At 41.9% G+C, this 19,316-nt stretch overlaps 1 protein-coding gene across 3 annotated transcripts in view; it reads right to left on the reverse strand.

Moving 5' to 3' along the window:
- The window catches only part of CFAP61 (cilia and flagella associated protein 61), a 439,348-nt gene that overhangs the window by 102,847 nt on the left and 317,185 nt on the right, over positions 1 to 19,316 (reverse strand). For all 3 annotated transcript variants that reach the window (XM_073557422.1, XM_073557421.1, XM_073557423.1), the window contains exons 23-25: positions 17,813 to 18,140; positions 16,493 to 16,584; positions 11,621 to 11,826 (exon numbers count right to left, since the gene is read on the reverse strand). In XM_073557422.1, coding sequence (XP_073413523.1) covers positions 11,621 to 11,826; positions 16,493 to 16,584; positions 17,813 to 18,140 — 626 coding nt within the window. The remainder of the gene's footprint in view (positions 1 to 11,620; positions 11,827 to 16,492; positions 16,585 to 17,812; positions 18,141 to 19,316) is intronic.

The raw sequence follows: 19,316 nt of genomic DNA on the forward strand, positions 1-19,316 counted from the left end.
ATAGGATTTTTACAGGATGAAAATGATGAAATGGTAAGACAGGATGTTGAGAAGGCCAAACTTTTAAATTCCTATTTTGCATCTTTTCTCTCAGAAAGGAAATGTAGCATCAACTATTCTTCACTGTCCTATTAAGGGAATAGAAGAATCCAGGATATCATATAAACAGAAATATAGTGAGGAAACACTTAGCTAACCTAAATGAATTCAAGTCTCCAGGTCCAGATGAATTACACCCCAGAGTATTGAAGGAGATAGCAGAGAAATTTTTGAACCGCTCTCCATAATCTTTGAAAATTCATGGAGAACAGGAGAAGTCCCAGAAGACTGGAGAAGAGCAAATGTTGTTCCTATCTTCAAAAAGGGGAAGAAGGTGGACCCAGGCAACTATAGGCTGGTGAGTCTGACTTCTATACCAGGAAAGATCTTTGAACAAATTATTAAACAACATGTATGTAAGTACCTGGATAAGAATGAAGTGATTAAACAGAGTCAGCATGGGTTTGTAACTAATAAGTCATGTCAGACTAACTTAATTTCCTTCTATGACAGAATCACTGATTGGGTGGATCAGGGAAAAGCTGTAGATATAGTACATCTTGACTTCAGCAAAGCATTTGACAAAGTATCTCACACAATCATTATTGAAAAAATGACTAAGTATGGAATGGACAAGGCAACTGTTAGGTGGATTCATAACTGGCTTAGTGATCGGACCCAAAGAGTGGTCGTAAATGGCTGAACATCCATTTGGAAGAATGTCTCAAGTGGGGTACCACAGGGCTCTGTCCTGGGCCCTGTATTGTTCAACATCTTTATCAACGATTTAGATAAAGGAATTGAGGGTAAACTGATTGAATTTGCTGATGACACAAAGCTATGAGGGATAGCTAATACTAGAGAAGAGACATAGAGGATTCAAAAAGATATAAATAAACTGGAGCAGTGGGCAGCAACTAACAGAATGGTTTTTAACAGGGAAAAATGCAAAGTACTACATCTGGGCAATAAAAATGAAAAAAGCATATACAGAATGGGAGGAATAGGGCTAAGCAACAGCACATGTGAAAAATAATTGGGTATACTAATAGATCACAGACTGAATATGAGTCAACAGTGTGATGCAGCAGCAAAAAAGGCAAATGCAATTCTAGGATGTATTAACAGAAGCATACAGTCTAGATCACGTGAAGTCATTATTTCCCTCTACACCTCTTTGGTTAGACCTCATCTGGAATACTGTGTCCAGTTTTGGGTGCCAAATTTTAAAAAAAGACATCAACAAACTGGAGCAAGTTCAGAAAAGAGCGACCAGAATGGTGACCGGTCTGCAAACCCTGTCTTATGAGGAAAGGTTGCATGATTTGGGAATGTTTAGTTTGCAAAAGAGAAGACTGAGAGGAGACTTAATAACTGTCTACAAATATCTCAATGGCTGTCACATTGCAGAAGGATCATCTTTATTCTCATTTGCAAAAGGAAAGACTAGAAGCAATGGGATGAAACTGAATGGGAGGAAACAGATTAGATATTAGAGAAAACTTTTTGACAGTTAGAGTGATCAATGAGTGGAACAGGCTGCCACGAGAGGTGGTGAGTTCTCCTTCAATAGAAGTCTTCAAACAGAGGCTGGACAGACATCTGTCTGGGATGATTTAGCGAATCCTGCTTTGAGCAGGGGGATGTACCTGATGGCCCAGGAGGTCCCTTCCAACTCTACGATTCTATGATTCTATGATCTATATCTCATTTTTTTCTTGGAAAGTTTTGAGGTATAGGAAGGTCACTAGCCTGTCTTCTTCTTCTCCAAAATGGCCTCAGCAGAGACATAGGGAGCACTATGGGAAGTCTGAACCATGCCTGCACAGCCCTTTCTCTATTGCAGAACGGACACAACACCGCTGTCATCCGGGCTGGTCCATTCCACACCAATGGAAAAACAGGAAAGGTGCAGTCCAGAATTGTTCACAGCGCTCCTTATTACTCTACGGTGGCCATTTGTAAGAATGTACTGTAAGAATGGTTGTCATTAGAGGGCGGCAGCAGGTGAACAATGATGGGCACCAGGACCATACATGGGACATGTATAGTGACATTTAGTTTCGGGGGTGGAGGGTCACTTTAAGCAATGGAGGAGGAGAATCAGCAGCCACCCTTGACTTTCTTTCTGTGACAATGCTTTGGGGGACACGATGGCCTGCAGAACTGCTAAACTTTCTTTTTTGTCCTTTCTAAAATGTGATTTTAAATGGATAACTTCTATCATAACGCAATTTCACCAATATGCATGACAGCTATAAGACTCATAAAATAATTGGATACTACATATTGGAATTATTCTGTTTTCTTTCATGTGCAAAGTTCAACGCACCATTGAATATTTAATAGAAGAACATTATAAAGGGAGCAGGGTCTTTGTTCTGCCACAACCTGAAACATGAGTACATATTTAAGAACAAATGAGATCATCACTGTGTTTTACAGAGAGAATCAATCAGCTTCCCACCTACACACTTGAATATGCAATGAAGACCATTTAGCATGAGTCAAGCAACTGGCGCACCTTCATGCCACCATGAATATACAGAATGAGAGGTATAAGTTCTGCATCATCCTTACTATATTTGTTTTTTCCTTTTTTGGCCTTTAATATTTAAAAGGAAACCAAAGCTAATTTTCAGGTTCCAATTACAAGTGTAAGTGCATGTTCACACTGCCCACAAAACAGACAAAACCTAAGATAAAAACAAAATAAGGAAATATCCTGCAGTAAATAAATAAATAGCACTACTGCATGAAAATAATATAGGGTACTTGTCAAATGACGTAAATAAGGGTGTGATCTCCCTTTTCTGGACATTACATTCATATAGCTCCTCATAGCTGGGTGTCTATTAGCCGGATGTCAGACCTGCTCAGCCCTTATTCACATTATATCACTTGACATATGTTAAGGTTTTAATACTAGAGGTTAGGACTGTCCCGAATTGGGTCACCTTGACGTGGTAGGATGGCTTTTATTTTTTTTTTAAATCAAAATTATGTTAACTAAGTACCCAATGTTATTTTCATGCACTATTGCTATTTAGGAGATAGGGAGAGAGAGCACATCAAATGCCTTTTCATTTAGAAATTATCATTTATCAGTTTATGTAAATTACCTCTTCCAGGCAAAGGATGTTGCTCGGCAGATAACACTGCCTACACATTTCATCTCAATATCTCTCATCAGCATCACTCTGTCCCTGTGACATCGGCCGTCCTATGGGCACATGCATCAGAGGCCTTCTGCGCAGGTATTCAATTTAGCCTGGGTGTATATGTCCAATATTAAATGGATTTGTTTTCCTTTGGGACTGAAGAAGTTAATAACCCTTTCTATGCAGGTCAGAAACTTGCAGCTCCATTTCAGCTTCTTCTGACCTGGTCATTACCTCTCCCCATAAAACCTGGGCAGACTTTCTCTACCTTGCCAGTGAAAACTTTGCTTTTTAGCTCCTTGGAGACGCTGGGCTGAATAGGAGTTTTATTGTTGCTACTGGAGATTGTTGCATGCTGTTTTTGGGGTGTATGATTTCCTCATTGTCACATTCCTATCCTTCCCTATATACCTCTTTATCTTTGATGAGTGTGTGTATGTTTGTTGCTTTTTGTTATCCCTGCTTTGTTTTTGTGCCTTGTTTGCCTTATATTTCTGTCCCAAACCTCATGGGTTGGGGGAGAGGACAGATCAGAGTTTAACGGGAGCATACTAAGGTCAGAGACTCAGGCCTCTCTACCTACAAGAGTACTCCTGGGACATGGATAGTTAGGGTCCCAGTTCCAGGAACAGTTTGAGTTCCCCTTTCCTTATCAAAGACAGTAACATCGTGTTAGGACTTTTTTCAATAGTCTATAAGGGTATGTTCCCACGGTCAGTAAATGCTGTTGGTCGGATGCTGCGTACATCTGCAGCGTCCAACCCGCAGCGTCCAGATGTTACAGCATAGTGGATGGGATTGCAAGAAATCCCAAGTCCACTATGTGCACTCTGACACCCGCGGATTCCCTGCGGAGACGGACATGCGGGGCGTCTTTCCAGACTGTAGCATGTCAATTTATCTTGTGGAGACGCGAGTCTCCGGAAGATAAATTTCACCTATCCAATGTATTGGAAGCGGTGACTCTGAACGGTTCAATGAACACATGCGGAATCACCTGCATTCAAAAGCCGGCAGCGCATTGGAGGCAGCGGACATGTGCTGCGTTCAAAAAGCTGTCGATTACTAACCGTGTGAACGTAGCCTAACCTGTATGCTCATATTAATAGTTTAGATAATTTAAACATGGTGACAGATTCACTTTAAGACCCTGGCAACACCCTTGGTTTGCACATGTACAGGGACATGCTACAAAATATTCTTGAACACTCAGATACAGAGTGACATCTGAGGAATATTTATATAGTGGCTAACTAAGCACACTTAGATTCCTTCGGCTCTAGCAGCTTCTGATGTAATCCTGTCCAGACATGGAGTAAGAACTACAGTGTATGTACATGAAACTTAATATTCCATGTTACAGCCGACAAAGAGATGAAGTAGAAAGCTCTTTATATAACTGTACAATAGCCTTTGATCATAGGACATAGATACAAGGCTCACTTCATTCTTTTTAATATAAATGTACATATATTTGTTGGAATAAATACTTTGCATTACTATAAAAATGTACTATATCATTGCCTTCCATTATGCATGTATGAACAATGGAAAGGCATTTCATGAAACCCCACTCATAGATAAATTCTTACTTTCTATAATACATATTGTATCGGCTTTTCCATCTGAAGTGCTCCCCTCTCCATTCATACACATTTCTAATGGTATAAGAGCTAATGTCTACTGAAACATATATGACAAAGCGTACAACCCTATACAAGAGCACTACAGTGTAGAATGACAGCAGAACAATGTCACCTATTTATTAATAATATTTCATATGAACATCTCTGGCGCTCCTTTTATCTTTCTTCTCCCGTTCATGGTAGTGTTTGTTTCAAAATGCTTTGAAGCATTACTGCTTCCCAGAAGGTCAGCGTGCTTGACTGCCAAGAGAGACGAGTACATGAGTAGCTGGGTAATGCATGTTATCACGTCTAGCTATTGACTTGTAAGTAGCACTTACAATCCTTGTCCTAGGGAGGTTCGGGATGATGACACTGGTGACCACAAAAGAGAGTCATGGACAAAAAACCTCCTTTCCTTTTTTCAGTTCTTTGTTAAAGATTTCTTAGAAACATGAAATGATTTCAAAGTGTTTTCTTCTGCCTTATGCCACTTAGCTCCAGACTCTATTTTAGTTGATAAAGCCTTTCCTGGCCCAACATGGTTCTCTATGCATCTATGAAGCTTTAAAGAGAGCGTTCATGTGCACCATTACAAAGCTTCATTCACTTCTTCATAGTTTAGATATACATCGTTTTCAGTTCACCACCTTCATATGGACATTGTGTCTACGAAATGTAAATGGAGCAATGCCAGTTCTCCAAAGAGAAGGTCTCGACACGTGTTTTCTTGCGCCACTTTTTGACCTATTACTTTGGTTTCTATATTGAGGTGTAATGATAGCAGCAAAATGTGATACCCAGGAGTATTTGATAAATGTTACAAAGCTGTGAAAAGGGATTTTTCCTGCTTACAGGATAGTCTCATCTTTTAGTTGGACGGGTTCTCCAAATAGGAGACCACAGTGGCTCAGTGGTTAGCACTGTAGATTTGCAGCGCTGGGGTCCTGGGTTCATCATCAAGGACAGCATCTGCAAGGAGTTTATATGTTCTCGCCATGTTTGCGTGGGTTTCCTCTGGGTTCTCCGGTTTTCATAGTTACATAGTTACGTAGGTTGAATAAAGACCTAGGTCCATCAAGTTCAACCTTTCTCCACCCACATTCTAAAGACATAATGATAATTAGACTGCGAGCCCCACTGGGGACAATGATGATAATCTCTATAAAGCGGTGTGGAATTAATGGTGCTATATAAGTGAGTAAAATAAATAATACAAATATATAATCAGAGGACTACTAGATGTCTCAGTCAGTTGTGGGGACTTGTGGGACTAATCTGTGAGGAACACTGGTTATAGGTGTTTAATTTCCCTGCAGCAATACCATAACGCAAATGAAGCCTTACACTGTCCAACAACACCTTGGCAATAGCCACTGAATATACATGGTGTAAGTCACTATATGGAGAAGGCTCAGGAGCTTACCCATATACTTATAGCGAGAGTGATGCCTGTATTACACAGTCAGCAGCTACGAGCAATCAATGTTGTGAAATCTATGTCCAACTGCAATAGTTTGACCTCCTAAATGCCATTTTTAAGCAAGACAGCACCACATAAAAGGCCCCCAACATGGCGGCCATCACTCCAGAGCCCTTCACGCCCCCCCCGTGCAATGTGATTGCTGGGAGCTGATGGAATTCCATGGCAGTCAGAGACATACCAAAGTCCTTTATGTCTATTGTGTTACTCCTATGAAACCTTTCCTGTACTTGGACTTTTTTGGGGACAAATAATTATACAGAGTGCAACTCTGCAGTATTCTACTGCATAGTACAAGCAATCAAGTGGTTGCAGGGTCAATTACTTACAGGGGCTAACAAAAAGTGTAAAAAAACCCATAAAAAATATAGAACAACATTGGCCTGATTGCTATCCTATAAAACATCAGAAAGCACTCGTTCGATGTATACGCAGGTGTGAGGGAGCCCTTAGCTTGGAATATATGCCCCAGTGTGTAATATATCAGCTACCACAGATATCATGTTAAGGATTCGGCCTCCATGCATTAATACTACAAAGTGGCAAGTAACACATAATAAGGCCGGAGTCACACAAGGGTATAATACGGCCGAGTGCCTTCGAATGTTGTATTGAATACCTCTTGGCCCAGTGTTACACTATGGTGCAGCGCACATCAGCGATTATTTTCTTGAGCCGCTTTAGCATACGTGAACAATCGCGCCATGCTGCGATTGGCAGCGAGACTCTGCTCACTCGCACAGATACAAGTCTATGGGTGAGTGTTAAATATCAGACTGCACTTGAATGTCATCCCAATGCAGTGCGATATACTCAAAGGAGGAGATGGAGGAATTACTTTCTCCGTACCTGCGATGCTCTCATGCGAGAGGATGGGAGCACAGAGCACTGACACTCGACTCACACTCACAGCAGAGTTTGAGCCGAGTGTCATTAGTATGTCGCATCTGATGCTCGCATTGGATGCTATACGTTAGTGTGACCCCGGCCTTAAAAGGATTTTTCTATCCAGACTTGAAGGAGTCCAGGAATGAAGACGTTCCTGAATGAAGAGATGCTATTGCTTTTCGCCACAGTGCACTGGGTGCTTTTATCCATGATGAACTGAGGATCAAATGGAAAGTAAAATGTGATTTTGAAAAGTCATTTTTGTTTAGCTCCAACAACAAATCAATGCATCTAAAGAAACTTTTCATAGAAGCAGGAATTGTGTGTTTTCACTGAAGAAAATACGGGTACTCAAAGTAGCAGAGAAAATGTGTTAGCCTTTTATTCTGAAACATCCGACTAACAGTATACTGTAGATAGCGATGCAATGTACTCAAGGAAATAGTTAAATATTATCTGGTTGCTTCACCAAGAAAGCTGAATGAAGGCCACCCACTGGATGCTTCATAGGAACAGATTCCTAAATTATCATCAAAGCCTAACACAGACTAAAAAAAATGACTTTTCAGGTTTCATTCTGGATTCCAGTTTTTGTTATGAAGACGAAGAATATCACCAAACATCATGCTATTTTTTGCTGTTTGCTGTTTCTCTGCAAAGTATTGACTTTACAGCCTTTCACATACAGCATGTACAGCCTCAAGTTCCCCCAAAAATTGGAAATCTCTTCTTGCCGTATTTTATTCAGAGCATAGAACATAGATCAGATGGTGAATGTTAGACATTTTTCCATGTTATTTGAAAAAAAAAAAAACAACTCATTCTGAAATTGCTAGCAGCAACAATATCTTGAAAAAGTTGGGTCAGGGCCATGACTACTATTGTGCAGCCTCCCGATTCTTGTTACAATAGTCTGTAAACATCTAAGAAATGAGGAGACAAATTGCTGGAGTTTTGGCAGAGGACTGTTGTCCCATTCCTGTGTTTGCATTGTCTTGCTGAAATATGTAAGGTCTTCCCTGAAATAGACATTGCCTAGATCAGTGATGGCGAACCTTTCTGAGACCGAGCGCCCAAACTGCAACCTAAAACCCAATTATTTATGACGAAGTGCCAACACGTGTCAAATGCCCCATCATGATCCCCTTCATGTAGAAATATGCCCCATCATGATCCTCTTCTTGTAGTAGCATGCCCCATCAATGATCCCCTTCATGTAGAAATATGCCCCATCATGATCCCCTTCATGTAGAAATTGCCCATTCCACCACCTCCATCATTTCCTCCTCCCCATCACCCCATCATAGTTCCTCTCACCATCACTCCCTTCATTGGCTCTCTTCCCATCACCCCCATCATTGGCCCTCTCCCCATCACTGGCCCTCTCCCCATCACTGGCCCTCTCCACATCAATGGCCTTCTCCCCATCACTCCCATCATTGTCCCTCTCCTCATCACCCCCTTCATTGGCCCTCTCCCCATCACCCCCATCACTGGCCCTCTCCCCATCACTGGCCATCTCCTCATTACTGGCCATGTCCCCAACACTGGCCCTCTCTCCCCATCACTGGCCATCTCCCCATCACTGGCCCTCTCCCCATCACTGGCCCTCACCCCATCACTGGTCCTCTCCCCATCACTCACCATCTCCCCGTCAATGGCCATCTCCCCATCAATGGCCATCTCCCCATCAATGGCCATCTCCCCATCACTCGCCATCTCCCCATCACTGGCCCTCTCCCCATCATTGGCCATCTCCCCATCCCTCGCCATCTCCCCATCACTCCCATCATTGGCCCTCTCCACATCATTGACAAACACACACACACACCAGCGGCCACACTCACCACCACACACCAGCGGCCACACTCACCACCACACACACACACCACAGCGGCCACACTCACCTCTCTGCGCGCGCTGGCAGCTTCCTCGGCTATCACTTCCTCTCACACATTGAGAGGTGTGGCTGCAGCTGGATGACATAATCACTCAGCTCCGCGGCCGCACCGCTCAATGTGTGAGAGGCAGCCAGAAAGCTGCAGCTCTGGATCAGTGAGGCGAGGCTGCGTGCCAGATGAGAGGGCTCTGCGTGCCCTCTCTGGCACGCGTGCCATAGGTTCGCCATCACTGGCCTAGATGGAAGCATATTTTGCTCTAAAATCTTTATAAAATGTTCATCATTGATAGTGCCTTTCAAGATGTGTAAGATGCCCATGCCATTGAAACTTAATAATAATAATTATTATTATTTATTTTTAGAGCACCAAAAATTCAGGATTTTGAAAAGTGTGCTGATAACAAGCGGACTTGTCCCCCTCCGCTTGATTCTGCGGGACACAGAGTTTGTGGTTTCCATAAAGAATTTCAAATTTTCATTTATCTGACTATAGAATAGTTTTCCATTTGCCTCAGTCTTTTTATATTGAGTTCTGGTCCACAGAAGATGGCAGCGTTTATGGATTGTGTTGATATATGGAGTCTTCTTTGCATGATAGATCTTTAACTTGCATTTGTGGATTGCATGGCAAAGTGTGTTTACAGCCATAGATTTCTTGAAGTATTCAGTGATTTGCACAAACGAATCAAGCCTGTCTTTAATACAGTTCCAACTGAGGACCTGTAGATCATGAGCATCTAAATTTCAATGTCGGCTTTGTCCCTTAATCTTTTGATGATATTATATAAAGTAGATAGTGGGATATTTAGTCTTAGCAATTTTACATTGAGGAACTTTTTCCTGAAATTGTTCCACAATTTTTAGATACAGCTATACAAATTGGTGAACCTCTGACTATCTTTGCTTCTGAGAGACTCTGCCTCTCTAACATGCTCTTTTTGTACACAGTCGAAATTGACCCTCCACATGTGTTTCTTTAGTTCCACTTACTTTTCCAGCCTTTTATTAGCTCTGTCCCAACTTTTTTGAGATGTGTTTATGCCATCAGTTTCTAAATTAGATATTTGTTTCAAACAAAAGGGAAAAATGTCTTCTGATCAGTTTTCTAAGTTCTACTGTGAGTAAAATATGGCAATAAGAGATTTCCAAATCACTGCATTCCTATTTTCTTTACATTTTACACAACATTCCTATTCTTGGTCAAACACAGTTCTTTCAGTGGGTCCAACTAACCACCTAAAGTATATGATGGCCTCCTAATTCATCCCCAATGGAAAATGTCAGGGCAGATAATAATCAGGGAGTTGTGTGGAGTAGATGAGATGCCTGCAGCACATGGTAGCTGGCAGCTACAGTGAACCTACATTTATCATGTATTCCAATAAATGTCTATAAAGGTCTATATTGGTGATAAATGTCTATAGGACAACCCCTTTAATCCTTTCCCAGGTCCAATATCTTGAAATCAGAAATATGTCACACTAATTTCTACATAATGCTGAGTACTACAGGGTGGGCCATTTATAAGGATACACCTAAATAAAATGTGAATGGTTGGTGATGTCAACTTCCTGTTTGTGGCACATTAGTATATAGGAGGGGAAAACTTTTCAAGATGGGTGGTGACCATGGTGGCCATTTTGAAGTCAGCCATTTTGGATCCAACTTTATAAATGGCCCACCCTGTATACCACACTTTCTCAAATTTGCTTTTGTGCCACACCACTTGTTACCTAGCTTTTTATCCCCAGACAAAGTAAGCATGCAAAAAAAGTGCATTCTATGAAGGTTCCATGGTCTTGCGTGTGCACTTGTTCTCTGGAATTTCACGAGTTGTATGTCTTTTCGGTTTTTCCTTTTTATACAATCCTGTACATTTTAATTATATGAATAAAGATCATGTTTGTTTTCATATTATAAGTCATGTACACAGCTCTGGCAAAAATTAAGAGACCACCACATCAAAACCCTGTCATGGGCCGCCCATTCTCCAGACCTGAACCTCATACCTCTGGAATGTAATCATGAGGATGATCAATAGTCACAATCCATCACACAAAGAAGAACTGCTTAAATTTTTGCACCAGAAGCAATGTGAAAGACTGGTGGCAAGTATGCCAAGACGCAATGAAAGCTGATTTTTAAAATCATGGTTATTCCATAAAATATTGATTTCAGAACTCTTCCTGAGTTAAAACATTAGTATTGTTGTTTCTAAATGATTATGAACTTGTTTTCTTTGCATTATTTGAGGTCTGAAAGCATGTTTTGTTTTTTTATTTTGACCATTTTTCTTTGTCAGAAAAAAAATACAAAATTTATGGCTTGGAAATCCAGAGACATGTTGTAAGAAGTTTATAGACTAAAAGAACAATTTACATTTTACTCAAAAACAGACAAACTGAAAGTTTGAAATTGACCTCTTAATTTTTGTCAGAGCTCTATATCGGACTATGGTGTTTGGCTAGACTATAAGCATCTGTGTACAAAGGTACCAATAATGTAGCATAGTTAAGTATCTTACCTGTAGAGGTCGAGAATGAGCCCTTCTTTAAAACGAGAGCACAGATTATTTAGAAGACGCTCATGCTGCCCATATAGGCATATGAGATTTGATGCAGGAAAAGGCTTCAGAGATAAACAGGATATAGCTTCCACCATGCTGTACTGATTGATGTGCAGCCGGAAGTAATCTCCATTAAGAGCTTTGCCAGTTATCATTTCTTGTCCCTAAAATATCATTGTAAAAAGTATTTAATAAGATTATGAATAAGGCTTAAGCAATAAAAGTAGATAAAACCAAACAATTCTATACACATCTTGTAAATTTAGTTTCACACGATGGGTCTGTTACTAGATTTCACACTATGGGTCTGTTGGGTCTGTTACTAGATTTCACAGTAAAACTGCATACATTATTAAGTAGTTATCTTAGATTTGATGAGGCTAGTGTACTTACTTTGAAAATTCATGTCAGAATGACTGTATAATCCTGATCTTATGATAAGTCATCTCAGTCCAGCTAAATGTGCACTCATAAAATGATCATTTTAATACAATTTAAAAAGGGTCATAAAGTCATTCCAATATGGATTTTAAAGTACTGTATATACTCGAGTATAAGCCGACCAGGGCCGGTTTTAGAGAAAGTGGGGCCCTGGGCAAAAGAGTAACATGGGGCCCCAAATGCTCACATATTGACCATCACACAGAAACATTTTGGTTCTGTTTACACGCGCTGAGTTCAGGTCGTTAAACGAGCGTGATCGACAATATTGAAGTCGTTCGACACTTGTTCCTGAGTTTCTTTACACCGGCTGAGGAAGAATGATGGGTACAGATAGTCCTCAATACAGTATAATGCAGGTCCCATATAGTACATATAGTAGAATGCACTCCCCATGGTCCTTTATAGAATAAAATGCAGCCCCCATCAGAGAATAATGCAGCCTCCCTCAAAGTATACTGCAGCCCCCCTCATAGAGTATACTGTATTTCCCTCAGAGTATACTGCAGCCCCACATACACACTATAATGCAGCACCCCTCAGAGTATAATGCAACCCCCCTTATAGATATATACTACAGCCTACCTCAGAACATACTGCTGCCCCACACACACACAGTATAATGCAGCCACACACACAGTATAGTGCAGCTCCCCATACACACAGTATAGTGCAGCTGCCCCCCAATACACAGTATAGTGCAGCTCCCCGAACCCACAGTATAGTGCAGCTCTCCCAACACAAAGTATACTGCAGCTCCCTCAACACACAGTACAGTGCAGCTCTCCCACACAGTATAGTGCAGCTTCCCCACACACACAGTATAGTGCAGCTCCCCCACACACAGTACATTGCAGCCCCCCAACACACAGTACAGTGCAGCTCCCCACACACATTATAGTGTAGCTTCCCCCAACACACAGTAAAGTGCATAACCACATGCACAGTATAGTGCAGCTTCCCCCCAACACACAGTACAGTGCAACACATACACCTCTCTCCTCTCCTTCTTGTTCCCCACGCTGCTCCAGGCTCTGCTCTGGTCTAATCGGTTCCTATGCTGAATCACAAGCAGAGGGGAGTTATGGGAGAGGGAGTGTCATCTGAGGCTCTCTCCTCCATCACTGCTTTCAACTCTATCAGCGTCTATGATGCCGAAAAGTTGAATGAGCAATGGGGGGCCGTCTTACGGGCCCCATAGCGGCCACTGGCTGGGAGCTCCTGGAGGAGCAGGGGCTCTAAGCAGCTGCCTGGTTTGCTTGCCTCTAATGCCGGCTCTAAAGACGACCCGAGTATAAGCTGAAGCATCTAATTTTACCACAAAAACTTAGGAAAACTTATTGACGAGTATAAGCATTGTCCCCTCATCCCTATCCTGGTCTGTATAGCTCCCCATTCCTAGTCTTGTATAAAAGGCTTTCCATCCATATCCTTGTATGCATGGCTCCTCATCCCTATCCTTGTATGCATGGTTTCTCATCCCTATCTTTATATGCATAGCTCCTCATCTCTATCCTTGTATGTATGGCTCCTTATCCCTGTCTTTGTATGCATGACTCTTCATCCCTATTGTGGTCAGCATGGCTCCTCTTCCCTATCCTTGTATGATTGACCCTCATCCCTATCCTGGTCTGCATGGCCCCCTCATCCCTATCCTTCTATGCATGGCTCCTCATCCCTATCTTGGTCTGCATGGCTTTTCATCCCTAGCCTTGTATGCATGGCTTCTCATCCCTGTCCTTGTATGCATGGCTTCTCATCCCTGTCCTTGTATGCATGGCTCCTCATCCCTATCCTAGTCTGCATGGCTCCTCTTCCCTATCCTTGTATGATTGGCCCCCATCCTCATCCTAGTCTGCAGGGTCCCCATCAAAAAACATTAAAAAAGAACATTACATTTACCTTCCTGTGCTCCCTCACAGCGTCTTGTTCAGGTGCCAGCAGCAGTTTTATGCTTGTAAGCAGCGCCAGGCAGGGACGTCATGTGCTGCTTACAAGTAGAGCACAGCTGCCGGAATACTCACTGCTCTCCTTGACAGAACTATGTGCGTGGATGGCATTGAGTTTTCATTATTATTAAGTAGTGTGCACAGTGTCAGCCGCAGCCGCCAGGCGGTCACATGTGCCCGCTACTTAAGAGAAAAGAATATTCACTTCTCTCCACTCCTAGTGTGGAGCGAGATGAATATTTATTTCTCTTAAGTAGCGGGAGCAAGTGCTGCTGGAAACCAGCTGCTGCGGCTGACACTGTGCGCGCTACTACAGAGAAATGAATATTCACTGCCAGCGCACTGCATATTAATTTCTCTTTAGCAGCAGGCACAGGAGTTAGCCGCAGCAGCTGGCTCCTGCCTCCTGTGACCCGCTGCCTCTCCCTCTCCATGTTCTGGACCCTCACTCGAGCATAAGTCGAGGGGGTGTTTTCAGCACAAAAAAAGTGCTGAAAAACACGGCTAATACTCGAGTATACACAGTAAGTACATCAGTTTTATTAAGTCTAAAAGACATAGTTAATAGTATATACTGTTTGTATTGTGAAATCTTATGACAGAGCAGCTTTAAAGGGACTCTGTCAGCACAGAATGACTGTTTAAACCAAGTACAAGCAATTGGAGCTTCATGGTGAGACCAATCATATAACTACACCTTCCCACCTGCTTGGTTTCCATTTATGTTGACCCTTCACTGGCTCTATGAAGCCAGATCTATCAAAAAAATAAGGGGAGGGGGGAGATAGAAGGAAAACAAGCAGGGGGGAAGGTGTATATTAATGATTGACCCCACCATGGAGCACCGAGCGGTGGGACTTAGTTTGAACAGTCATTCTGTGCTGACAAGAGTCCCTTTAAGAACAGAATAAAAGTCTGAATAGAAACAGAGGATCCAAAGATGGATGAAGCCTTTGTAGTAGAGTAGGGTTTGTGACACTGTATGCTAAAAATGTGGCACCTTAGTGTAATAGTAAGTCAAGACCCTCATGTATTTCAGGCACCAAGACATATTATTAATCAAGGTGATGACGTGGACAGATTCACTGTAAAATAGAAAATATGCAAAAACAATGCACAAAGAACACACAAGATATCCCGGCAATTCATCCCCTATATTTGCTTCTCATTTGGTCCTATCAGATTGATCATATTGCAATCAAAACTGATTGAAAAAAAATTTGACTATTTCTGTCCCAGGAGATTAATAAATTGTCTACTTGTTTTCCGCCATTTCTTCCCAGTCTGGCAATAAATCAAGTGACTGCAGGACTCTACATCCCTGCTCTGCCAGTCCCACCTTATCTACCAGTTGCCTACAGAAAGTTAAAGAAACCAGGAAGAAATTCTCTCAAGTAATCTCAGCAAGAATGTTTGTTACATCAAAATGCCTAAAACCAGTCTTGACTAAACTGTAGGCAACCTATTGTGTACTTTTATGCTTCATTTTTAGGTTTCGTATTAGTGATGAGCGAACGTGCTCAGATAAGGTGTTACACGAGCATGCTCAGGTGCTAACCGAGTGACTTCGGTGTGCTAGAATATATGTTCGAGTCCCCACGCCTACATGTGTTGCGGCTGTTAGGCAATCCTTGCATGTGTTGTGGCTCTTGAACAGCCAAGAGACATGCCGGCGCGGGGACTCGAACATATTATTTGAGCACGCCGAAGACACTCGGTTAGCACCCGAGTATGCTCGTGTAACACCTTATCCCAGCACATTCGCTCATCACTTTTTCATATTCAAAAAAAATTATAATTACTCAGAATCTATCCCAATATTTGATTACATACATATATACAGGGTGATTAGAAAAAATTCATCGGGTTTCAAAGAGGTATATTTCAAAATGTATTACATGCAGAATAGTGAATGATAATGAACATAAACTCTCCAAGGTTAGCAGATAATGTTAACAAATGTTCTACGTGTCCTCCTTTTGTCACACAACACACATCAATGCGTTGACTCAAACACGCTGGAGCATGTCTCTGTCGATGGTCATTATAGAAGCGGGCATCCAGTCCCGGACCACATCCAGTGTTGCTGTTGAAGGTGGCACTTAAACAACGTCTTTGACGTACCCTCAAAAGAAGAAGCCACACACTGTCAGACTGGGAGACATGGGGGGCAAATCCCTTGCATAGTCATCAGTTTGGGATCTGATGCCACCTTGCTACCTGTTGAGTCACAAGCGACCCTGCACGCGCTAAGTACAAACTTTGAGATGTGACCTTTCGATACGTTATTAGTACAAACGGGTGAAATTTATGTTTGCAGTAATATGAATGCAAAGCCCAACGAATCTTCTATAATCACCCTGTATGTATTGTATGTATATATATATACACACATACACACATAAACTATGCACACTGTATATCACGCTACTTCACTTACATAGCTTGGCAGTGCCATCTGAGCTTCTAGAGGAGATGGAATTGCAGGTTTTGTGACATGTAAATAGTAATAGCCGCCAGGAACAAGACCACCTGATAACACAGAAAAGCATCAGTCTATTATTATAGAATTATAGGTCAATTATTTTTTTTATCTTACCTTACATATACTGGGCATGATTTACTAAAGCTATATTTTAGAAAGTGCAAACTTAGGCTAGAAAGTTTTTCAAATTCTTCTAATGCTGGTTCAGAAATAAGAGAGTATCTTTTGATCATTTGGTACCTGTCTTATTTTGGTCCACAAACGCCATTCAATTCTGGTGCACAAAATAATGATTTAGGACACACCTCTCTCTGAGCTCTTCCCTGGTAGGCCATGCCCCTTGACGCACATGTCGAAAAACCATGCCTAACATGTCAACAATGCACAGTATAAATTGGGACAAATTACGCCACATTTCAACCTCAGTGTTTCCATCACTGTCTATGAATTTACATTTAGATCATTGTCCTACAGAGGTCACTGTAAAATACAGTTTGATACGGGACTTAAACTTACTGCCCAGCGCCACCTCCTCCTGCTTGACTGACGGCTCCTATTCCTAAAGTCACACAGCAGTCAGCCAACCAGGAGAAGATAACGCTGAGCAGGGAATAGAGCTGGATTGACAGAGGCTTCAGATTTTTAGCTTCATTTTTACATTTTTCAGCAATGGAGAAATGGACTCTTTTCTTTTTGCACTTTCTTGAATGCATTGACATTTTTATTCAAGATAGCGCATGGGGTTTTTGAGTTACAAAAATTTTGGGTTCGGGTACCAGAACAGTACCCGGACCCAAACCCAAACCCCATTCACTTGAATGCGGGCCCGAATATCCAGTGTTTGCCACGCTGTCATGTGCATGACAGCGTGGCAAACACCGCTTCAGATCGGCGGTGAAATCATCCCCACCGGTCATAGAGCCGCGGTTCCCATGCTGTCAGAAGACAGTGTGAGCACTCAGCTGTGACCGGAGGTAAAAAGTTTTTAAATAATTAAAAAAAACAGCGTGGGGACCCGTCTATTTTTGATAACCAGCCTTGTTGAAACTGTCAGCTGATGGTTGCAGCCTGAACCTGAATAGTAACATGGACTTCCTGGTGAAGTCGATGTTCGGTGTCCTTGCCAGAACAGTAGGTGTTCAGTACGGACGCCGAACTTTACTGCTCGGGTTTGCCCATGTATAGTCCATATTCTATTGACCATTTACATAGTTCTCTTCGAGATAATTCAGAAGGTCATTGCAATAAGGCTCAATGAGATATCTAGAAACTAACCTTGCATTTTTGGTCCTTTATAGATCGGGATGAGTCTGTCACATTCCGGTGATGGTTCACTGATAGGTTCGAGTGTCGGATCAAAAAGAGGAAGCATGGTAGCAGCCAGCTGAACGCCTATCTCCTTGGCACTGAAATAGCTGTGAGACCACTCATTAACATAATATCTATTGGAGTACTTAGTCAGTGGTCCTGCTGCTCTTATAGAAGAATCATTTGTGTGAAATGTAGTATCAATCACCAGCTTTCCATCATATACCAGGCAGGCACTGTTAATCGCCTTAAAGGCATCATAATCTACTTTCTTCTTCCAAAAATTGAAAAATACCTAAAAGACAAAATGTGATGTAAGCAAAACGGATATATACAGCACATCATTAGCATTATTAACCTGCCCGGCGTCCGCACTTAGCTGAATGCTGCGGGGAGAAAATGAATTTTATTACTAAGTATAGAGAGCGTCAGCTGTAACCACGACCCCAGACCTGACTGAGGCGCTCTCTGCATTGGGACCGGCTGTCAGTCAGGGCCGGGGGTGCGGTTAGTGCCGTTGCTTTGTATACTCAAAGCAGTGACTGAACCAGCACCGGAGCCGCCCCTGTGACTGAAACCGTAAGGCTGGGAGGGGAATAAAGTTCATTTTCTCACAAGTGTTTGGCTAAGTGCGGGTGCCGGGCATGTTAGTAATGCTATTAACCTGCAGACTAAACCCATATCTGCAGGTTAATAACACTTTTACTGATGACAGTTTCCCTTTAAGTATATTGGTGTAACTATGTAATGCAAACCATTAATATTCCCATTTTGTGTTTGGCCTCCCATGTAATTTTTCCCTTTAACCACATTGGCCTATAGTCCCTTAAAGAGGACTGGTTACGTGCTATAAATATGTAAATTATTTTTTACTGGTCTAAATACTGCTGTTCTCCTGAATCTGGTGTTGTTTATTTTTACGTCCTGCCCCTCTCTGTTCCTGAGATATGACCCCTTTTTGTGTAAATCTTTAAAACCCTTGGAGACAACTGGGCATGGTCCTTATGACAACGCCGATAGAGAGGATTTAAGGACCACACCCACTTAGCTAAAAAAAAACAACTTGATTTACATACAGGAAAAATAGAGCCATATCTCAGTAATGGAGAGGCACAGGAAAAAAAAAGCCCAAATTCAGAACTGTTTAAAAAAAAACAAACAATAAATAGTTGAGGCAATAGACACGCACTCTTAAAATGCTAGCGGACCATAAATATATGATAAATGCTCACGTTCTATATCCGGCTGTCAGTCACAGCCGTATTTCCTATAAAGAAGGCAGGAATGGTTTATTACCATCCATGCCTTCTCAATCACTGCATACAAAGAATTGAACAAGACAAGACCTGTGTACACATTATGTAGGAAGCACTTAAGGCGCTTTCTCCTTTGGTTGTATTGAAAGAACAGGAGCTGCTGGGTCCTAGGGACCCTGTCAGGTCTGCCATACACCGAGGAGAATGCATTTTCA

Source organism: Dendrobates tinctorius, unplaced genomic scaffold (genome assembly GCF_039654945.1).
Source record: "Dendrobates tinctorius isolate UK_male_01 unplaced genomic scaffold, ASM3965494v1 ptg000250l, whole genome shotgun sequence".
NCBI classification, from domain to species: domain Eukaryota; kingdom Metazoa; phylum Chordata; class Amphibia; order Anura; family Dendrobatidae; genus Dendrobates; species Dendrobates tinctorius.